A 25,040-nucleotide genomic window follows, 5' to 3' on the forward strand; every position below is an offset into this window, starting at 1 on the left:
CTTGGACGACAAATTTCCATATTATACTTAATAAACAAACATCGTTCTTTGTAACGTAAATTCATCGAATATGCGCGCGCATGCGTAAAACATACGAAAAATGCGAGTAACGAAATCCAGCCGTGTGTAACGTTTCGTTACTTGATACTAGATGGCGCACCCGTTACTCAGTCAGTACCGAATACATACGGTTTGCTACACCTACAGCTCTAACGAGTAGGTTGCCAAGCCAGTCAAACGTAGTTGAAACAAGTATTTGGTTGAAAGCATGAGGTTGTTAACTGTTCAACATGAAAGGAAGAATTAAAATTTTATATTTCTCTACAAGATTAATGTGTAAATACAGCGGGTTGAAAATCATGGCAGCTATATTGTGTTGAAAACATCGCCGGTATTTTTTATTAACTTTGTGTTGATGCTCAGGTACATTTTTCTCTTTTTAATTAGTTTATGATTGCAATTACTGCTTTCGTTTCAAATTGTAATGATTACGTGACGGGAATACTGTAAATCATTATTTACTTTCATTACTACAAAGCGGCCATGTTGATACTTAGAAAAATGGCGATGTGCCGTCAACGTCGTGTTTACTTGTTTTTCGCGATGTCTTGCATGGGTGGTCTAATTCATTATTATCAGTTTTATTTCTCGATGCTGTGCGATTTCGGTGTTTTGTCGCGAATTAAGGTAAATTGCGGTGTTATTTCGCGATATCGCGATTCGCGAAATTTCCGTGTCTCTACCTATATGTAAAGTGTGCCTTTACACAGAAAATGTCAGACTATGTATTAACTAGTTAAATATGTAAGGAATAGTCTTTACATTTAAATAATAAGATAATGCTACATGCTACCTGAAACAAGAAAAGATAAGAATGAAGTAAAAATTATAAAATTATTTTATTTCACAAAACATATATTAGTACAGAAAACACTATCTTAAGTACAAATATACACAGTTAAAACTTATATTTTAATCTGATTTTACCAGCAGATTGTTTATAAAATACAAATATCTAATAATATCATAGACAAATTTTTACTTCTAGTTCCAAATTTATATTAAAATTTAAAAAGTAAAGATTAATTTTAAGCCACAAAACTGGGAACTTAATAATTGCAAAATGAAATTATAGTAGCCTTAAACAGCTGCTAGCGACAGTTCACACTTGACAGAAAATGGATATGTTTTGTAGATTCAAGTATTTAATATGAGGTCAGTTTATTGTTGATGAAAATTGGCCTAAATATTTGTGCCTTCATACAAGATGACTTGGTCTCAGGCATGGAAGAACATTGCTTATCCACATGCAATGTAAACATTATTGGTGGCATTTTACATATTATAGCTATTGTAATAGTGTGTATGTGAGAAAGATTTGTGTCTATATATATATTCTTTCCCTCTCTCTCTCTTTCTCTCACTCGCTCTTTTAACTCTCTTCCATTCTCTCTGCTCCCTCCCTCTCTCTTAATATCCTTTATCTCCTTCAATATCACTATTTTAATATATCTCTCATCTCATTATCTTTATCTCTCTCAATATCTCTTTTCATCTCACAAATTCTGTCACTGTGTGTGTGTGTTTGTTTTGTTGCTATTTGCATGAGGCGGTGGTTTTATAATGACTCTGGTGAAAGCACCCCTGACGCTGCCTGCCTGGGACATCGCAGCACTAGTAACCCCCTCTCCCTCCAGCTGGAAGAGACAACCCGGCTGTCGGCCAGAAACTCTGGCTTATCCCACATATCTCTCAACCGCGTTAATGCTTTTGTTTTACTCCTGGGGTGATTTCTTTTAAGCTTGCTTATGGTATGCTTTCATTCGCATTACATCTATTTACAGAAACTAATTCATATCTGATTAAGGAAAGTTCTAACATTGTCACAAGCGTATGAAATTTACGGCACATTTCACTTAAGCTCATGTGTCAATGGGTGCTAATTCTTTGTTTTGACGAAAAAGAGAACAGTGAAGATTGAGTTACATTGAGACACACAACAGAAATTTGATGATAGCCATCATACAGGTCTCTGCAATAAATAATTTAGCTTAAACAAAATAAAAAATACACATACGGTAAAAATAGAGGAATGATTTGTTAAATCACTTATCACTGCATAAACACAGCACCTATATATTATTTACACCATACCTAAAAAAGAGTGCCATAATATTACAATATTTGATCCCTTAGAGTTTTAAGTAATACGAAAAAAAAAAAAATAAATAAATAACCTGCTGAAGAAATTAAAACAACACAGCATTAAATATTTCTTCAGCAGCTCATTAGGAAAGGCATGATGTAACAGCCTACTTGAGTGCTAGGAAATTAACTATGCACTCAAACTGGTCTTCCATCTAGCAAAGAGAGTAAGTTTTAAAATACTTTTGAAAAATTACAGCACACCAACAATAAAATTAAAGGAACCCATACCACAGTTAGATACAGTATTCACATTCAATGTTTCAGTACTGCACACTTTTATCTTCCACAACCAATGACACAAATATTTTATTAGGTACAATTACTACATCTTTACATAGAAAGTAGATGGTAAACTAAAACAACGTGGTACACAGTTGTCAAAGAACCAGCCAGGACATATTCAGATACAAATGTACTAGCAGATAAGCACGAAACCAACCACTCCTCTCGCATGCAATGCTGCCTGCGGCGCATGCGAGTGGTCTAGCCCACACCCTTGCCCACCAGCAGCACGGCTTGCTTGTGGCGGGCCGTGGAGAGCAGGGCACTGCCGTGCGCCAGCCCCGGCCGCGCCGGCGAGAAGTACACCTGCACGGCCCAGGACGTCTGCCCCGGCACGGCCCGCCTCGCGTCCAGCACGAAGAACGGCTGTGACGCGCTCACATCCACCTGCAAGCACGCATCACTCTCTCACTTCTTGCATCACCAACCCACACATTTTACAAACAAAATATTTGTTGTTATAATACATAGTTTTTCTTTGAGAGAATGCATGTAATATTGTTAAACAATAGGATATGTCTGAAGGTAGGTAAATGTTGCCAAAAATTAGTGAAGTTGTCGATGTTTTTATTAGCAGCCAAACTGCATCAATACCAGGGAAATGGAAACAGTTTAATTGTTGAACCGATTTAAATATATGTATTTTTATACCCGAAAGATCCCCACCATCGCATTTTCTTATAGCATCAAGAGCATTAAAAATTTTTTCTGAAAATAATGTAACTGTCAGTAAATTAATAAGAGTTAATGCTGTTTTCATTAAACTGTTTTTCAGTAAAACAAATGCGATCATAATTGGAGTTTATTAGATTTTCGTAAAAATCACTAAGTTTTGTTCTTAGACCTCTTAGTTCATACATTTTGATAATAGATACCACAATCTAAAGGGCAAGGGTGGGATTTCACAGAGAAGCAGTTAAGAAGCAACCCCCCCCCCCCCCCCCCCCCCCAACACCAAAGTAGAGCAAGAGGCTGTTACACTAGAAACTGAAGGAATTGGGTCCAACCCACTATCGCAGCTGGATTATTCAGAGATTGAAACATTACTGATAATTTGCTCCGGATGTAATTTACCACAGAAAGGGCTAATCATACATCCACTTGACCAGTCTAAATGTAGGTATGTGTGTGCATGTGGGCACATGACTGCATGTGCATGAGCCAGTCTGCAATTATTAAAGGCTCTTTAACTCTGCAAGTTCAGATCATGGCCCTGCTGGATTATCAAATGCCAATATAGTTTTAATAGGTATTTCAAAAAAAAAATTGCAATGCTGTTGATATTCAAAACAAGTTGTGATAAGCTACTCTTTGGTTGTACATTGTAGGTCCGCATATGTAATATTGTGCCAAGTACTACAAAACATGGGAAAAAAATCCAAACGACAGCGGCTCTACTAGTGCCGGATCACAGAATGAGCTGAACCCGATTAAACCACGTAAATGAGTTAAACACATGAAAAACGTGCCTGTATCTCGGAGTCAGAGGTGTTCTTGCAGGTGAGGGCCGCGGAGGAAACTCTGCCAACAGGGGTTGGCGGCAGTGCTAGCTCATGGCGCTCCAGGACTAGTGGGTCGACGGCCGGCCACAGTCGAGAGTGACCGAGCAGTGGCGTGGACGTGACCTGAAGCTGCACCGGGGGCCGAGGCTCCGTGAAGCGCGCCACAACCTTCACCGTGATACAGTCGTTCTCCGTGTACACCTACAGTCACACAGACAAATAGACATGCTCAATTTACAGCATCCAATGAAACATGTTCATAAAAAACTGAAGACACCATAGCTGGGTCAATCATGATAACACGCAGATACTTAAGATGTTTATTTATACAGGACATTAATTACAGCAAATCACCAATTTTTTTTTCTTAAACCAAATTGAAAATTACTAGTTTTAAGACTTAGTATACTACGTATTTATTACTGATGAGTCAAATCTAGTTTTCCTCAAATCCGAATCACGAATTTATTTCTTAAAAAATTACCTCAAAAACTAATCTAGATCTTAATTGTCAGGAATAAAATAATATATGCGGAAAACAAAGAAGTTTAACTTTTTTAAATTAAATCATATGAACATGTTTTGAATACAAACAATTTGATGTTTTGTGTAAAATGTTCATGAAGTTTTAAACAAACATTCTTAGAGCATTGCAGCTGTTAGCACAGACGTACATTCTTAGAGCATTAGAACTGGTAGCAGAGACAAAACATTTAATAAATTAATAGCTTCTTTAGACACAAATAATGTAGTCCTTGACAACTACACATGTGCTAGTGTTTGAATTTTTAACTTTCTCTTCCTTGAATATTTTTCTTCAATTCTTTTTCCTTGAATATAAAATCTTTAGAGGGTGTCTGAAGATAAGATTTGATTTGCAGATACTTACTATTTATACTACTATTTTTGCACTTCAATTAGGTAATATTTTTAACTAGCTCATTTACAAGGGGACTGATTAATTTTTAAAACTACGCAACCTAGTTTCAAACTGTGACAATTTAGCTAACTTTCACTAACCTCAAACCCAGTTTATTTGCCAATTGGCCCGATTTTTACTAATATAAATCAGTTGTAGAGCTTATAGATACATAGGGCACTTCTAAAATAATAAGTGCAGTCTAGTAGTATGATTATGATAGTAACCACTATAGATGCCTTTATAATATCTCTACAATTTAGTGAAATTAAATACCCTCTTTTATCGCATAATCGTCACACTCGCACAATCGTCGCACCCATATTTTAGGCCGTCAAAATTGGAATTAAAAAACTTCTTGCCGTTGCATGATGTTTTTTGTCCCGCTATTAGATGCCGAGCGCTTTGCGTAGGTATCTCTTCCATATAAAACGACGTATAAAACAATGTATTTTAAATTGTAGAAATCTTATATTTATTCGGACATTACCACTTACTTATTTAATTAACGGAAATACGAAGTTGTCTGATGTGTAAATTTTCTTTTAAAGACGTTTTTAAACGTTATTTCCTTTAGCTGATCGTTGCGTCGCCGCAGTGTACCCGTGTAGGTATCTTCCCGTATAAAACAATGTATTTTAAATTGTAGAAATCTTATATTTATTTGGACATTACCACTTACTTATTTAATTAACGGAAATACGAAATTGTCTGACGTGTAAATTTTCTTTCAAAGACTTTTAAAATGTTATAACCTTCATCTCTTCGTCTGCGTTGCTGCGGTTTACCGCTTACAAAAATGTAGGAAGCGCTCGTTGCAATCATTTATTTTTTGTTATGTTGCTTCCCGTATAGAGCGTGCACACGTAGTCGAATATCAATATCTCGCCGATTCATGCAACACGTGCTCTCTATCAGGTGTCGAGTTAACTACATTTGATAGCCCGCATTCTTTCGTGGTAAACTGCAATAGTTACGCGTTAGTTCACGTCACAGATTCAAGTTGCTTGCGTTCGTGTCACAGATTTAGTTTTCCTATTTAAATATGAAGAAAGGTTTTTGTTTAATGAATTATTAAAATTAATTGTTTGGAGTGCTCTTGTATACTCCACTTTTTTTTTTTAAACGTACTTTCCAGGAACGGGTTCTGTTTTTATGAATAACTTTACCTAACAACATTTTTCCCCCCCGCGTAATTGTCGCACCCCTACTTTTCAAACTTGATTTTAGAAGAAAAAGTGCTACGATTATGCGAGAAAACACGGTATCTGACACCCACTCTTATGTTTACTTGAGAATTACTTAAGTTAATACAGTTACTTATTTAATTACTGAGTAATATTAATTTTTTTACCATTGGGTTCAGGTCAATAAAATAATAGGTAAAACTTGCAATTAATAAAATGAACAAAAATATTTTACACATTTTTTTTCATTACTTAATTGTACATATAGTTGTGCTATTTACAACACTTTGAAATGACATACATTTCATCAATAAATTGTCCTTTTGATAATACCATGTTTTAACGCATAATTGTCACAAATTATATACTAAACAAAATTGTGCGCATGCAGTCCACACATGACAGAAGTGAAATTTGTTGCTGTTTAGGTACAGACTGTCCACATAAAAATGAATGATAATGATAAACTCAATTGCAAAAATCAATAAATCATTCCCAAATAAATAAATAAAATATTGATTCTTTAAATAAGATAAAAGAAATATGGCAGCGTTAATCTACAGCCGCTACGAAAACCGAGGAGTAGACAAACACAAGCAGTGTTACGATAATTCCGTAGCATCACTCCAGTGTCACTTCTACCTCTCCCCTGCCGTCTTGCATCCGCTAGGTACCTATCCCCCACCCTTGCCATCTTCCCATCCGACCGCTAGCGCATGCATTGGAGTGGCATCGATGCTGATACACTCTCCTGCTCCACCACGTACCTAACTATTACCCTCATGCAATTGGAATTTTCGTAACACTCGAAAATTGTTGCCCCCTCAGTAAAGAAGTTTCACTTCAATAAAGTTTGAAAAGTAAAGGTGCAATTTTTATGCGAAAAAATAATTTTTTGTTACGTAAATTACTTTCATGGAAAGTAGATTTATTTAAAAAGTAGTTTACAAAAGCACGCCAAACTATTTCAATTAATAAGTAGGCCTATGTGAATATTCAAGCTCTTGAATATCAAAACAATAATTTTCGTATTCGTAATCAATTTGATTTCAAATACTAACACTTTGAAAAAAAAAAAAAAAAAAAACATTTACGCAAGAATTTTTTTTTATCCAAATTTTTACGCCCTAAAATATGGGTGCGACAATTATGCGATAAAACAGGGTACTTACTATGTTAATTTATGAGATCCTCGATAACAAAAAACATTTTTTATATGTACTTGTAATATCACCAAGTAAGGTATTTTAAAAATAGATAGTATATCACTATTACAGAAATAAGAATATGTTTGAAATAAATGTTGTTATATCTTAGAATCAAAAGCATTACATACAACATAATTTTCACTTAGAAAATTTCTAGTCCCTACGTAAAAAATATAAATTATAATATAATTTGGTGTGATGAGTTGAAAGATTCACATAACCGACACACACAAATCAATGTTAATTCTGATATGCAGCGGAAGAAAATACGGTAGTGGAGTAACAGTACTCACAACCACGTTGGCCTTGAGCACCTCATGCCGGTCGGCGCGCGTGGGCCAGCACGGCGCGGCCAGGCACAGCCGCAAGGAGCCGTGGGGAGGCACGATGCCCTCACGCGGCTCCACCTGCAGCCAGTCGTCCGTGCTGGCCACCTCGCACAGCAGTGGCACGGCGTGGTGGTTCTCCACCGCAAGCACGGCGCCGCTCACGCCCGGCAGACGCAGCGCCACCTCCCTCGGCTGCACGTCCCACACGGTCGGCACGCTGCCGTGCTCCGGTGCGCTGCCCCTGCACACGCACTCTGTCGTCATAGTAAAAGGAAGGGAAAAACACCAAATACAAAACCATTTTTTAAAAGTTCGCAGTCAGTCCAGTCGTTTCACTTGAAAACACATCAAAATTTTTCAGGAATTTCAAAACCTTTGTATACATTGGTTATACAGTAAAGCTTCAATACGCAATACCATTTTATCATTGTATCTATTGAATTGGAAATTTTCTATTCTAAAATATTTTAAAAATTTCCAATACAATTGGAATTAACGAGATTTCTGTAATCTCCCTGCGCACCAGCCATGGTTTTTTTTAGAGCTGTAGATATAATAAGTTCACAGTTAAATCTACAAAATAGGTACTAACTTTCATCAGGAAAAATAATTTCAGTATTGCACTAATACAGTTAAAGATAACATAGAACAAATTAAGAATATTAAAAATTACATTCTTTGGTAAAAAGAAACTAAAACTTGGTTAACAAAATTTAACTTGATCTATTTATAAGTAATTTTCACATTTTTCTACAATTTCATATACTTTCAGAAAAATATAAATTTAATTTCATACTGTAATAAATAATAATGCCCCAGCCAAAAAAAAATGGCAGCGCATGAAACCATTTTCAAGTAGTTTGTACACATTTTAGTTATCGTGTGACTGACACCTACAAGGCTGTACCTGGGCTGAGGGAATGCAGAGTCTTGCAGCAGGGAGGCGAACATCCTGGTGGTGTCGGAGCGGTCCGTGTCGCCCAGCGTGTCCTCCCCGAGCCGTGCCAGCGTGCTGTCCTTGCAGCTCTCCACCGTCACACTGGCCACATGTGACGTGAACGACTCGCAGAACCTCTTGCGAGCATCCTGCAACCGCCAGAGCCCAGGAGCATGCGTGAACACAGGTCACGACGACCTGCCAGCTCTCCAGCAACCGAGGCATCCTTCCTCACCTCACACCAGCCCTCCGACGGTCACGAGGGCCGTAACACGTCTGCTGGTCAGCTCCCGGTCGGCCACAGAAACACCAGCAGGTGGCACCCTTGCTGCCCCAAGCACACTGACTCGCTGCATTGCTGGCCATACTGGCCACTTGTAAGTTGGCACAAGAACTAAGGCCTTAAAGGCAAACCCATAGGAGGGCATCACACTGTCACTCAAGTGTACGCACACCAAACCCAGACTTTTAAAATTACACAATCTTTTCTCAATTTGAGGACTTGACCATTAGTTATAAATACTATATTTTTTATTTTATTTATTTTTATCTGTCAAATGCCCATCAACAGCCGAGGGCTTTTCCGGTGGTCATGACACATTCAGACAATGACAATGTTGGCACCATGAGCAGGTAAACTCAACCTGTTTTACAACAGAACAGTCATTACTTCATATCGAATCACTATATTCAGAATAATCATACACTGTAGTATATTATTTAAAATTTCAAACATATAATGCATTTAAAAGGATTATGTTACTCAATAATATTGATTTACAAACAATTAAATAGTTCAGAAGTAATCACAACAAATCTGTTTTCCGTGCCTTTTTCAAATCAAAATAGTTAATTACATCGTCGTAGTTCAATGACCGAGCGAGAACCGGCTCTAAGGCAAGCAAGGTGACCCCACTAATCCTTTCCTGAGACATGGTTGAGCGATGTACATTTTGTATTTCCTTCATTTTGCTGAAGGACCTTTCGGCTTCGGTAACTGTCACGGGAATTGTGCAGAGCACTCGAACAGCGATACACACGTTTGGAAATAAACTATCCAATTTTAATCTCCGTAGCGCGTTTAAAAGAATGAATTGGTTTCAACTGGTTTGCACCAATATTTGAAACATGAATTGATTTGAGATGTTTCATTTCATCAGATATCTCGATATTTATGTCCTCGGAATATTTTTCACACAGCTTCATGCACATATGTTTTATCTAAAACTTTTGTCCGAAACAACTGGCGACAGTGAATCGTACAGTCAGTCCACTAACAACTGAGTCAATAAGTTTGTAAAAAACATTCACTCTGAATTCCTGTTCTTCAAGTGTCTCGTTCTCATTCATCAGAGACATTGACTCATCTTCTTTGATTTCATCATGGAAACATTTTCTTTTCTTCATTCTTCTCTCCTTAAAATCAGTATCGGTCGGAAGATCAGTAGCCAAAGCCTCGGCTACTAACCTTGCTTTGATTAGAAGACCCTTCCATTGATCACGAAGCTCCTTTAGTTCTTCAATCAGATTGTTGATATTTGCGACTTCTACATCGAGAGTCGCATCTTGGGCTTGTAAAACTTTGTTTCTGAAAACAATTTCTACGAGTATTTCCAACCAAACTGTAGCCATTAAAATACATTTGAAGGACTTGAGATATTGTAAAATTCCCATCATTTCCGTTTTATATTCAGCTGATGGATTCATTTCTTCGTATTTATTTAGTGCATGATTGATAAGGGGCAAATGTTTAGCAAATGGTTTGACATCATCTACTCGAGCAGACCATCTTGTTCTAGAAAGGCTATGCAAGGAACAACCAATTTCTTTCTGCAATACCTACCATCGCTGTGGGCTACGAGAAAAGAAATTATAAACTTTTTGGACCATTCCGAAAAACGTGTTAACATCTTGACAACACTTAGCAGCATTCAAGCTACACAAATTTAAGCTATGTGCACCACAGTTTGAAAATATAGCAAGCTTATTCAGTTCACAAACGATAGCTTGTGCACCATTTTATATGCCAGACATGTTGGCGCCGTTGTCATAGCCTTGTCCCCTGCAGTCAGCCAAAGAAATTTTATGTTTTTCCAGCTCACCAATGATCAAATTTGTAATGTCTCGTCCTGTTTTTTTATTGCACAACACAAAACTCAAAAATCTCTCCAATATCATAAATGATGAATCACAATCTAACACATATCTTAAAACAAAAGTTGTCTGCTCAGTATGTGCTGCATCTGGCATCGCATCTACTAGCAACGCAAAATATTTCGATTTTTCTCTCTCTGCAATATTGCTTAAAGAACCCTGGCACTACAAGCCTCAATAAATTCATTCTGTGAGTCAGGAGAAAGATAGTGAGCTTGTAGCCTTTTCCCGTCTCTTTGAGCATTCTGTACTTTAGTAATGTGCTCTCTTAGCAGTGGGTTGTACTGAGCTAATAACTCAATAACACCTAAAAAGTTTCCATTATTGGAATATCCAATTTTGCTAGAAGTGCCCCTAAATGCAAGGCCTCTCTCACCAAGAAACAGAACTACGGACAATACCCTGTGAAATAGATCCCTCCAATATTTTACTTTCAAACCAATTTCAGTATTCAATTGAGCAGTATGTCAGTTCCTTTGTTGAGACGGCTTTCAAGTTCTCTCTATTTAATATAGCATTGCTTATGGCGAGCACTCACTTCATGAGATGGCAATTCATCATACAGCTTGCACCATGAATACTCTTGTTTCCACCCTTCACCACTACAAAAAAAAGATTTCTGAGATTTGGGGACATCAGAGCTGCAACTAAATAGTTTACAAGGAAAACAAAACAGTGACTTGTTTGTTTCACTCCACACAAGCCAATCTCGGAAAACTTTTTCCCCATTCTTATGTTTAGAAAATAAAACTGTTCTGGGAAATGCTCGTTTCCCATCATTTGGAAGGTCGTCAGGCATTTTAAGGGGCCCTTTACGAACAATATTTTCAACAATATGTGCATTTAAGTACCCACTCTTTAACCACTTAACATTCCAATAACATTTTCAAAAGCTGTTCCGATAAAATCACTTTTTTTTTATTACTTAATACAAAAGTACTTTATAAATGTAACAAGCAACAGTTTGGCCTTTTTTTTTTTTTTTTTAATTTGTTTGTATATGAAATATGAAGGACGATAATTTTACCACAGATTTATCCCGAGTTAACTCGGCCAGTCATTATGTCGGCGTAAATATGTTATTCTTGCAGGGTAAATGCAAATCGTGTAATATTTTGTTAATCAATTTTATTTCGAGTAATAATTATGTTTGTATTAAGTAATAACAGATTAATTGGCAGAAAAAATCTTTACAAAATGTTGATGCAAAAAGTTTATACAATATACACTAATGAAGAGTAAAAAAAATTATATTTATTCCAAAATTGCACATGCCAGTAATAAATGGCCAAAATATTAAATAACAACAATACAATTAATAATATACAGGAAAGAAAGTTTACATACATACACATTATTTGTCACACACAGTCTGGAAAAAACCCATAAAAATATCCCAAATGTATAATACCATCTATAATACGAAAATAAAGTACATGAATACATTCGTGCCCGAATACAAAAGAAAACATCATAAAACGTATGGCACAGAGCTGCCATATCGTTACAAAGCTTGAAGTGTACACAGATAGTCGATATGTGCTGCAATCTACACGGATAAAAGTAAACTACAAGAGTGAAGGAACACGACGGAAATATTCGGGATACATAACGAAGGACAGAAAAGTGAATTGTGTCACGAGTATACGCGGGTTAGCATAAAATTACCACTTTATATACCCCGAGTTAAATCGGGTTAACATGTTAAGTGGTTAATTTCCCAAGGTCGGGAGACACTTGCCAATCTGATGTTGTTGGCAATGGCTCAGATAACACAATATTATTTTTTCACATTCTGAAGGTAAATCAACTGTAGGCCTACATATTGCTGCTTTTAAAACATTACTCTCAGGAAAAACACTATTTTCACATTTTGAAGGAGACAAATCAAAATCACTGCCTACTTGTTCGGAAACCATTCTGTCAGGAATAACAAACTCAACAAACTCCTGTTTTTCACCACAATCTGGAGTTTTCAGCTGTGACTGTGGATTCACTTTAACACCAACATCAAACAAGGTTCTACTGCCTCTTTTACTAACCTATGATTTCTTGCCCTGTTCCTTGCGCTTCTGAGCCCACGATTTTTGCTTATAATGTTCCACAGTGGAACCTCGCAGCCACAACTACAAGTATTCACAATAGCAGAAGGTCTTTCTCATAACACTAGTACTCGTAGCAGCCAACCAATGATGAAATCATAAGTAAAAGTTATATTCCCACACCTTCCAATAATGTTTTAATGACACTTTAAATGCATGGAACATTTTTTTTCAGATTTATTTATAAACATTAAACTTCGCCACTAAAACATTCACACATTTTAAACTATGCACTCTCAATGGTTTCCCGCTATACGTTCTGCGTCTAAACTGCGGTACTGTACTGCCTAAAGAACTTTGGAAAATTCGGAATTCGGAGTGATAAAGGTAAAGGGGAGGGGAGAGAAAGAGAAATGACGTCGCAGAGTCCTAATAGCAAATGTTGCTCCCTCCCCACATTTCCCCCCCCCCCCCAAAACCCATCAACGTCTACATTCTACCACCCTCCATGACACCAAGCCTAATTATGAACATTAAACAATAAAAAAAAAAGAGCATGTGTATCTCAGTACCATGATAGAAGTAAAACTTTGGAAATTCACATCCAGAATGACTGCTAAGTAAATCATAAGTGTTCAAAAGAAAGAGAGAAAGACAATTTTCTAAACACACATGAATTAACAAAATTATTACTCACTTCAAAATAATTTTTGAGGATATCAATAATTATTGATCAACCAATAATGATTAATTAACAATAAATATTACTAATTGTTGAAAGAAAAACAGTGCTTATTACTGTTTCTTTAAACAACTCTGACATTCGGAACCTCGAACGAAATATGAAATTCATAACAGGTAGCGCTATCTACATCGGAAATGTGGGGATTGTCTCAACAGCGCTCTCTACGCTGCTGGTTGAACAAGGAGGAATGCGGGCTGATAGCAAACATAAAATTCAAGGCACTCACAGTGAACTGTATGGGATACCTACAGTAAAACACCGTTTTAACGAACTTCATTAGAGCGAACAATTCATTACTACGAACTATGCCTTTGGTCCCGTCAGACGTCAATATAACATAACGTAAAAAAATTTCACTAGTACGAATTTTCTCGTTCAAATTTTTTAAATATTCTATAAATATTCATTTGAACGAACACTTTTCTGCCCGGCACGGTAAACGACAAATGGATAAAATCGTCGCCATTCACCCACAAACTGCCATCTTATTTATTTTGATACGCACCATAGATGACTGCAATGGACTAGTGTTGAAATTAATGCACAAAACTAGTGTAGCGACTAAAGCGCTGCATTGTGGTGTTCGCTGACATTACTCTTTGTAATATGCTCGCACGACGTGTTTAACCGATGCGAAGTGCTACATCATAAAGTATTGCTACACACACATCTCTGGTCGTTTTCTTGTTTATTGTTTGAGAAATGTGCGATAGCCTACAACTCACATAGTTTCGGTTCCCTAGCACGTTCGTGCAACTTCGGATTTCTCTCAAAAATTGAAATTATAAAAATCGAAGGGTTGTGTTAGGTTAGTCACAACATGCTTGATCTGATTTAGTGGCTGAAGTGGCGTTAATACCAAAACGCAAAACTTCGGAAATCTTCGCAAATTCTTGCAGGGAACCGAAACTACGTGAGTTGTAGGCTTCCCAGAAACGTGGCTATACTACATGTATAACTTATTTTTACATGTGTAGGGTGCATTTGTTTTTATAGTTTAAAAAACTGTACTACTGAACATGTCTTCTAGGAAACGACTTGAAATGTTAAAAGCAGTAGATAAAGAAAATAAAAAGACTGATGTGGCTAAAAAGTTAGGTATCTCCAAATCAACATTATCCACAATTCTCACCCAGCGATCCAGTTTGGAAGACAATAAAATGTAAAAAAAAAATTCCTAACTTTTAAATTTTATATTTTTGATTTATTACAGCATTTTTGCAAACAGCTTGTCTTGATTCCAAAGGTAGGCTTACTGCTTTGGCAAACAACTTACCTACGTATTTCTGTATTGTACATATACATACTAGTATGCATGTATTTATGTAGTATGCATCTTGATCCCAAAGTATAGCTGTTAAAGTAATTGATGCTTGTACCACTCATATTGGTATTAGATTTTCTACTTTGTTTTTTAACAAGATCGAGTTATGTTAAAAACCAAAAACAGGCAATCATTGTGATTTCGGTATAAAGAACTTCATTATAACAAACTGCCATAATTTTGGTCCCTTCGTGTTCTTTATAATGAAGCTCTACTATATCTATTTTCTGGACAAAGTGCCTGCACTCTCTCTGTCTTAGTCTTTCATTCATCTATCTCTCTTGTTTTTTTTTTTTTTTTGGCTGGAGACAAATCATTGCACAAAAAGGAGAAGGAAAACGAGCCAGCAACGTATATAGCATAGTGCTCTCTGTATATCTCTTTGGCAAAGAACTTATTCTCTGCCATTTTCACACCAGAAACATTTCACCACAAAGGTTTCACGAAAACGTCACATTAAAATTTGGCCTTGAAATTTTACTCTCATCGTGCCCAAAGAAGTTTTCACTTCAAAAATTGCTATAGCATAAAAACTGTTGAAGTCAATATGGTGGCTTTCAATTCCTAACTCTCCTCTGACAGTAAAGTAACACAAAACCAAGTACGATGGACATATACATTCTGCTAGTATCATAGTATCAAAAATGCACCACTTTACTTGGGACATAATACAAAGTATTCACAAGGTACTATAACAATACATTGAAGAAATGACTTACTTTGCTATCTTTCAAGTTGGCAATGTCAGGAATGGGGACTTCCTTCTCAAAAGTGGAACATACTTTGCTCAATAGTTCAACATCAGGCGCGCGACAATCTCCTTCATCCTCCACTAACCTGCGGAAGAAAAATGTATGCAGTATGTTGGCATTGGTCATAATAGCAATGCAATGATAAACACTAAGATGAAAATAAATTGAGGAAAAATAAAATTATGCCTATACAGCATGATTTTATTTGCTGCCAGTCACATAGAATAAGTGTTTTCCCCATCTCAGGGAACAAGATTATATGGTGAATTGTTTTTATTGTTATAAATTTTGTTTATTCATGAAATAAAGTGAATAATTAAAACTATATGACACTAAAATGTTTCTTAAAACCAAGATATTGTACCATGTTTATGTGAAAATAATGTGACTAAATATAATAAGATCCTCAAACTTTTTAACTATGAGTTTACAAAAAAATACTTTATTGAATGAAAATCACAATTCAAATCATTAATGTACAAAGCCAAACCAAGAAATAACAAGTCTGATAGAAGAATCAAGCAAATAAGTTTCAAGGAGGGTCACAAAGTTTTAATTGCTTCACACAAATTATCTTCTCTTATTGATCATAGATATACAAATTATTCAAATTGTATAATGCCAGCAAGTTCAGCAAAACTCAAAAATTATTTTTTTAAGTAACTATAAAGCTGACCAACAGAAATCTGAATGGGGTTATTGTGTGTTTTTCTCCATTCGTGGATAACAGCTTAAGCCTGAATCTCATGATGGAAGGTTTCATACAGGCTCCACTTGAAGCTTCCAACAAAACTGCCAGCCTAGCCTCCATGGCAGCAGGCATGGAAGTTTCTTCTACAGAATCACACTAATCTTTAGCAGCTTCAATAAACAAGTGAACTTGTATTGTGGAAATAGAACTTTTGTTTATACGAAAACAAATATTTACGAATAAAGTACAAATTCACTTATTTAGGTATTTTTTAACATTCTGACCATTTTAGAGACTGTTTTATATAGCCAATAGTTCTTCTTGTTATTTTCTTGTGTGTTCTATAAGTAAAAATTAATTTTGTGTAGTGTTGTTCATTCAAAAAGTCTGTTATGAATTTTAACACTGATTTTTATAATCACTAAAGTACATGAAAAAATGATACCTTTTAATGGTACAAATATCCCTGGCAAATAGTGGGGAATAAAATAAATGGGTAAATTTCAAGAGTAGCTGCTTCTGGAACTACACCAACTATAATTTGCTGTTGTATTGTTTATTTAATAATACTGGTGTGGGTTTTATTGGTGTGATATTAACAAGTTTAAAAACTCTACCTCCATAGAAGGAACACATGAATGAACGAAGGTTGAAACAAGATAAGCATTATTTTCACATTAAATAATTGTAAATGGGTCCAAATGGATGTATATCTGGTGTCATTTCAAGTGAATTTCAATCCCGGAATAGGTATATTTTATTACGAATAAATGTGCATATATAACCTTGCACTAGTTCTGATGCAATGAAAATCCTTAATCATGTTTGGAGTACTTTGTATTAAAAACAATTTGGATTATGCAGAAACAACATAATACCAAATTAGTATTTGTAAAATCACAAAATACAACTTACATTCAATATTACAGTAAAACTCGTTTAAGACATTCCCACATAATAAGTTTTCATGCTTATTAAGTTCACAAAATTATTCCCTTGATCACTTCCATATATCCCTATGTTAATTTTTCCCAATCATAACATTTGCATTAATAGATGCTTCCTGCAAATAAAGTTCAGTATTTGTGAAAAAAAATAAAACAATAATGTTTATCTTTAAACTTTTAAGCTATATTTATCATTCATTTTAAAAAAAAATTAAGTTTTTCCATATAATAACGAAATAATTTGTACAGCACATGACAGTCGAAACCTGTACCACACGCCAAAATCTGTTACAAATGAATTTTTTGACAAATCATCTGCTTGCATTCGTTCAGACTTAGAGGCTGTTCCATTTTCTTTATTCGAGTTATACCACATGACGAATACACAGCAAACCGGATTACCACCAGCCAATATTTGTTGACCTAATTGCATTTTTTTTATTTTTTGCAAGCAGTGCAAACACTTTGTATTGTGCTCAGTAAACAATAATTGATAAACCGCAAATAAGGGGTTTTAGTTTGCAATCTTTTTAGGGGTGATCTTAAGGTTATCAAGCATAAAATACATTTAGTGTTGTAAAAAACAGTGCATAATGGCATGTACAAGTAGTTGAGGGCCCACTAAATGGAAGGCATTGTCTTTTGAAGAAAAAATGAAAATAATATCGGAAGTTGATGCAAATCTTATGACACCAAGAGTGAGTATGGCAAAAAAACTCGGGATGCCGAATCATGATGAGGTGAAACCAACTTTTGGCTACTAGTGTTTTGTCAAAGTGTAAAAAAATTATGCAGATGTTCAGGCTGAGTTCATATTTTAGCATGACTCGTGCAGCCGAAAATGCGGCTTTCTGTTGACTGTCCAGACTTCCACTCTATCTCTTCGGTGTGACCTGCGTTATGTCTGAATCAGTAATTTAACTCTCTCTCCCCTCCCCCCTCCCCCTCTCTTACCATCCCTCACCCCTTCTCTCTCCCTCCCCCTCTCCCCCTCTTCACCTCCCCCTCCCCATCTAACCTCCTCTTCGCCTCCCCCATACAAGCACAGTACATGAAGTCGAGCTGAAACTGAAAACGGCAGGTGACAAGCAGAACGCACGGCGACGGGGAAAAAGCGCCGACCTGCGGAGGCGCTGCCTGGTGGGCTCGTCACCCAGGACCATGCTGAGGATGGCCACCTCGCACACGGCCTTGCTGCTCCTGGCCAGCGACGCACACTCGCCGCGACCGAGGCGGTACCCCACACGCACCGTCTCCGAGTGCCTGGGCTGCACCACCACCGCCGCCGGAGAGATGGTCAGCGCCGTGTGGTCGTACAGCGTCCTGGAGCCTGCACGGCACACGCACATCCGGTTACAGTGCAGCACAACATGCAATCACTTTCAAACAAACTGAAAGCCAAAAAACGCCTACCTCGTTCTATCACACGTATAAATGAGGCCGAATATTCTCATGGGCAACATAAGTTACGCCAAATTGTAAGTCTTCTGATTGAATGTGAGCTTCATAAATAATAAATGAGTGACTAAAAAACAATTTAAATATAACACTACTAGTATTGAAAAATCAAAATCAAAAACCAACTGTTCGCATAATTGTTACTTGCTTCTGAAATGTCTGCTAACATCTGTTTCACAGTTGCAAATGTCTTCCTCGAGCATCCTCTGTGCACCCACAGATAGAAATCGGCCAGTATCTTCATTTTATAACAAACTAGCCAATAGGAAATAAATATAAGTATTCTAGCAAACATAGATTCACCGAGGAAACATATAATTCTATTTAATACCGTGCTTTGTATTGCTGTGGCTATGCTGTGGAATGAAAGCAAAGGAAGAAATTTTTTTTTCTCACATTTTTTTAATTTTAAAGCTATTGGGTGGACTACATTTTTTGTTTGTACGTTTTCTACATAAACATAAAGATCAGCTTGTTTAACGACTCTTGAGCATGCGACGTATAATTGCCCAAGAGAGCATTCATTTTCTATATTCTAACCACACACTTGCGCTAATAGTCAGTCATAGCGAACACAAAGCGTATTGGAAATTGAAGCCTTTTGAACTCTAACGCTAGTCAGTCAGAATTAGTGGTATTCGTGGAAATAGTACGTCTTCACCTTTATGAATTCCAATGAGAATTGTTGCTTTAATCAGATTGTTTAAAATTTTTTTAACTACTAATCTTTAGCTGATTGATATTTCGGAGTAATATAATTGGCACTCCAATTTTCCAATTCAGAATGTGTGACGGTAATCCGGTAACATTGAGTGAATGAAGAAATTCTGTTGGAAAATTCACTACTTCACTTTGGTTTATGTTTGAGTCAATGGATTTAAATGTCACTGTTTCACCTACGATTCTGCTTAGATAATCATATACGTCAACATTTTTAGCCGCTAAAATAGCTCTTCCACTTAACCATGTGTAATTGCGATAATCTGTTTCGGTACTTTGGAAAAATTCTTCTTTTGAATTCATGATATTGCAAAAATTAGATCGGAAGGTGATTTTTCCTGTTTCTAAATTTGTAGGTTCAGAGCCGTTATTGACCTCGAGTAATTGCCTTGAAAATATGTCCACTGTTGGATCGGTTTGAAGCTGAACTCATATATTTGTTTTTAAATGCATTTAATATTTCAAACAGCCATTCAATTCATCAACTGGTGTTGAGCAAGGTATAACTTGAAGCATTGGCCTGAAGTCACTGGATAGAAAAACCAACGCTCCGCCAAATTGAAACTCATTACATCTCAAGTCTTTCAAAGTATCGTCTAATGCTCCTAATGACTTCTTGTGAGCCAAATAGTAAAATGTATACTATGGCAAGCGAAAACCGAAGACGGCAGTTAAAAATTTTTTTTTGCTAGCGCATTCCAAGAAAAATAGATTCATTCCATGGAGAGTCTTATATCCTATCCCCCTAGATCTTCCAGAGATAATTAGCAGAATGTGAATATAACATATAAAAATTCTAATAAAAAAAAGTATATTTTTTTCCTTTTCCAAAAAAGCTCACACCCATATACATTTATTTCTAATCAAACAGTTCATGCTTATTACTTTAAAAATTTCGGACTTCCCAGAAAATTCCAGGATTTTTAAAATAATTTTACTATAAAAACATTTTAATATCGAAATGCAACGTTGAGTAAAAATTTTATGTCAATTGAACAACTACTTTTCAAGTTTCATAAGCGCAAACATGTAGCATTGCAGTATACAAGCCTTTTCTACTAATAAAAGTGTTACTAAGAATGGGTTAGGTTGCCAGTATATTTTACTCTGAATTTATAATTATTTAATAATCATGTTTCTTCTGTCATCCTTTCAACTTTGTTTTGCTACTATAGTTACCTAATATTATGTGTAATGTGTTTTTCTATTATTTATTTATTAAAATTTGAATATTGTATTATAATTATATATTAAAAGTTTTCATTATAATGCAGATGTTGCATAATGATTCTAGAACAAGGGACTGTGTCTGGGGTGATGTGTAGAAAGAGAGAGGCATAAGAGGCCTGTAAGTGCCAGTGAGAAAGAAACAGTGATTCCCCAGTGAGAGAGACTGTAACGATATCTCGTCACTGCGTGGGAAATGGAGGGGAACTACTCTCCCACGGTGTTGGAGAGAGAAGGAGAAAGTGAATCCCCTGTTTCTATGTATGAAAATGGGTTTCCGTGTATATGTTGTGTTCTGATTGGCTTGTAATTGTTAGTGTGAATGAAGAGTGCATGTGATTGGTCAGTGAGGTCATGTGACTGCCCTTCCTGCGTGGAGGAACCAGTGCCATGATCTCGTCAGTTGCCTGTCGATCGCTGCACCAGGAGGGCGCGTTTGGTGGCTTCACACAAAAAAATATGTAGAAATTGAGAAGGATAATTTTAACGTCAGTAGCTTGAGCCATGCCGAAGATAGTAATTTAATCATTTGTTGTTTTTGGAACTTTTTGGACATATTTATATATTTAATTAGAAATTGCGGCTACCGACGTCGGCACCTAGCTCATGGCGAAATTTGTTTTTGCTGGGTGTGGCCCTGTTTGAGGCCGCACTGATTTCGTGTACTTACAGTAAAACATTACTGAAGGACTTAACCTACATCATTTTTCGTTAAATAACATCTCCCGAGCTGCGAGGAATTCTCAACAGGCGGATGTACGAGTTGAATGAGTGAGAAAAATTTTGAAAGTGATTGGATTCGTCTGTGCAACATTCTATTTTGAAAAATAAAACAAAAACTACAATTGGCGCTTAACATCTCTTTTTTTATATATTTTTGTATATAACGAACCGTTATAAACATACAGGGGCTGTGTGTGTATGTAAGTATATATGTGTGTGTGCACAGTATACGTATAAGTTAAAGAGAAAATTGTTGAAAATTGTTGGAAATTATGTATACTTACACTAAAATTTCTTAATTCTGCAGATAATATAAGTTTCTCAAAAATGCAGACTTAATCAAAATGTTTGCTCACTAATGAAATGATACTATTTGATGAAAAGAATATTACCATCAAAAACTATAAACATGAACATCAAAACTACTAAAACAACATAGTATTTATGAGAGGGCTAACTAACATTACCTAAATGCTAACCTAAACTTAAACATCTACCTAAAAATGAATAAATTTAGGAATATGGTGCAAAAAGTTGTGCAGCAGCAATTTTCTGTGGCTACCCTATACATACCAACACCCATGAATGTTTGACACACGACAGGATACACAATGAAATTTGAAACTTACATCCTTTCACGTAACTCGACTATTTTGAGTAAGAAATGATTAATGAAAACATAATCTGCTATTTAAAGTCATGCCAGTGGTCTTGCTAGCTGTGGTGCGCGGTAAGTTGCATGTGTATAAGAAGAAAAGAAGGGGAAGAAGGATAGGGGAATACGTATTATTGGGTCACACATCAGTAGCTTGTTCTGTTGTTGGCTGTTTTCGCTTTTGCAAGTCTTTCCACTGTTGCAAAACATTTCCTACACATATTAATGAAATCAATGTGCCGTGAGCACAGAGAACACCAGAATTAGTGTGCTGTCTATACAGACAACAACCAACCGGCTACAAGAGCAAATATACAAAAATTTCATAAAATTAAGTTTAGATTTTACCTCTGCAAGTGGGCATGTATTCAATTTGTACCTATGTAATAACAATAAGAAAATACTTTTTACAGTTCTAATCTATTTCTAAAAGCTTGAATGATTCTATTTCCCATAAAAATGCAGTATCTAATACCACTGTTGTTATTAATGATCTCAAACAATATTAAATTCAGCTTTCAACATATTGAATTAAAAAAAAATTCTTTGGAATTTTAAAAATTTTATAATTTTCCCAAAAAAACAGAATATTAGTCTTTAACACGACTACATTTCTTTAAACCTATGCACATCCCTATTAAATACCAACATTAGTCAAATATGACGTGAAAAAGTCCTAGCCTACTGGCATTTGTTAGCCTGTCTCAAATGATCGGCTGCCAACAGGTGCTGCAGGCATGGCGAAACAAATGACCAGGTATAAATATTGTTGCGATCTACTTGGGGAGAACTGGGTTCGTAAGAGATAGCCCAATTAAGTTTTGTTACAGTTTTATTAATTACTAATATTTACATTACTAATAAATAATTGTACTTACAAATGTCCGATTACCAGACACTGGCATTTAAAAATGTTTATTCGCAAGTCACTCAATGTCTGACAAGTTCCACAGTCCGCACTCCTCACTGGAGCAGGGCTCAACAGTGATTCGCCCCTTTATCATGCACCTGTCCACAACACACACTGTCTCGTGCCACTCAGTCGCACTCTCACGGTCCCGTCGCTCCTCGTCACGCCGCTCTCGAGGGGGGGTCTCTCACCCTCTTCGCCAATGTTGCACTTCCCTTCACTCGCGGCGGCTCTCCAAACTCTCGGAATTCGCTCGGAACCCAAGGAGTAAGGCGTCCCTGCTTAAGTACCTGTGGCGCCATTCTCAAACCGACGAGAGCGGCTGTGACGAGTCACATCATCCTGGGCCGACCCGACGCCCAAAACATAGAGAAAGGTGGTGTTTGTTTGCAACCACTAGGCGTGGCGGCTTCTATAAGACCGAGGCAGGATGATGCGTGGGGGGCGGAGGGGGGAGTGGGGTAGCGAGGATCCTTGTAATCTAGCCAGGCATGCATGTCACACCTCAAGTCAGTGGACAGCATGTGTCGCTAGTAGCCGTGCAGGGCTGCCAGTCAGCTCCGGACATGGCTCGTGTCGCAGTCCTGTCTGTGTTTGTACAATATTAGTACTGTTTAAGATGGATACAATGCTCAAAAACAATTGATATTAATTCACCTATAACTAGGAACATTAAAAAATTGTGATCTCGATAAACTCTAAAAACCACGCGAATTGTGATGTTTTCAAGTCAACACATAATTTTCCCATTTTTTCCCATTTTTTTCACAAATTTCTACACAAATAAACAATGCAAACAATGTTTCCTACTGTGATCGTATTTTGTAACTCTTCTTCCGAACACAGAACCATAACCGTATCCGTCACCTGCCAGGCAGAAGGCTGAGAGAGCTTAGTTGAAAAACACAGTGTCTGCCTCTCAACTGCATTACTTATGCCTGCTTTGACTGCTGTTGTTTTTCTTAACAGCCATTGAAATATCCAGCAGATAGCTGGAACAGTTTAGTAGTTTAAAAACCACACACTCTGCTTCTATTCACCTTTTGTCGTATCAGTTGACAGATGACACAGGATTACACTTCAGAATTTCTTGGAAATGGGGTGGGAGGTAGAGGGGGGGGAGGGGGGGGGAGGGGGAGGGGGAGGGGGAGGGGGAGAGGGGGAGAGAGAGAGAGAGAGAGAGAGAGAGTGCACACTAATGAATATGTCGCAGGAACCTCTCCCTTCCTCAACTCTCTCTGTTCTCGCTGAGAAGGCAGCCTCCCCCCCCCTCCCCCTCCTATTCGCCATCCACACAAACCATCCCTGTCTATCCCTGCAATCTTTACTACTGTTTATACACTTGCTTTCCCAACGTCTTTTATGCTGCAGCGACCAACCTATTTTTTTTAATACCTGCCTGCTTGTGGTTTTAACATAACCGATGTTATCAACGTTATCAATATTTTCAGTCTTAAATGTTAATTGCCCCACATGAAAAATGCCAAAAAATTTGTTTAGTGCAAGGCAACAATCAGACGAGTTAAAAGTGACTGTGTTTACGCATCCAATGCCGTTTTACATTAATGTGTAAATACTGCAGCTGCTGAGTTTCGTTTGAAAGAAATAAAATCAAAATTCTGTTGCTTAGTATGTAAAAAGTGACAAACATGTGAATGCCAGACAAAAAAACTGTAGTGGTATTGCTCAACAATGACCCTCTGCACCAGAATTCAACACTTTAAATAAGTGTGTCAGAATATGTTATTTCGCTAATAAAAACTATACTCCTAACGTCGTCATTTCGAGATTTTCAAGGATTAAGAAGACCTTCAAGAAGACGTGCAAGAGATTTACAAGAGAAAAGCACATAGATACGTAGTGCTGACTTCTCTGAGTATAAATTACAATCAGTTTACACTATCAGTCTCTTATGTTGTTTGTACAGACCTTTAAACAATGTTGACAGTGAACAGTTACTTAGTCACTACAACTCGGTTGTCACAGACAAAAGGCAGAACCTAAAAGAAAACAATGTTGCAGTGTTCAGTATGCTGTCTTGTGATGACTAAATTAAACACTTACCGATAGAATATTTATGCACCTTTAGTTTTAAATTTAGTAAGATAAATAATTACAAA

General features: G+C 36.7%; 1 protein-coding gene across 3 annotated transcripts in view; it reads right to left on the bottom strand.

The window, feature by feature from the left end:
* Positions 1-859: 859 nt before the first annotated feature.
* LOC134542500 (uncharacterized) overlaps positions 860-25,040 on the bottom strand; it is a 145,627-nt gene continuing 121,446 nt past the window's right edge. For 2 of the 3 annotated variants that reach the window (XM_063386847.1, XM_063386849.1), the window contains 6 exons: positions 18,350-18,557; positions 15,557-15,674; positions 8,543-8,721; positions 7,600-7,876; positions 3,960-4,193; positions 860-2,877 (listed from right to left, as the gene is read on the bottom strand). In XM_063386847.1, coding sequence (XP_063242917.1) covers positions 2,692-2,877; positions 3,960-4,193; positions 7,600-7,876; positions 8,543-8,721; positions 15,557-15,674; positions 18,350-18,557 — 1,202 coding nt within the window. In that variant the 3' untranslated portion in view covers positions 860-2,691. The remainder of the gene's footprint in view (positions 2,878-3,959; positions 4,194-7,599; positions 7,877-8,542; positions 8,722-15,556; positions 15,675-18,349; positions 18,558-25,040) is intronic. The other variant, XM_063386850.1, reaches the window with a different exon arrangement.

The sequence above is a fragment of the Bacillus rossius genome (assembly GCF_032445375.1).
Source record: "Bacillus rossius redtenbacheri isolate Brsri chromosome 4 unlocalized genomic scaffold, Brsri_v3 Brsri_v3_scf4_2, whole genome shotgun sequence".
Lineage (NCBI taxonomy): Eukaryota > Metazoa > Arthropoda > Insecta > Phasmatodea > Bacillidae > Bacillus > Bacillus rossius.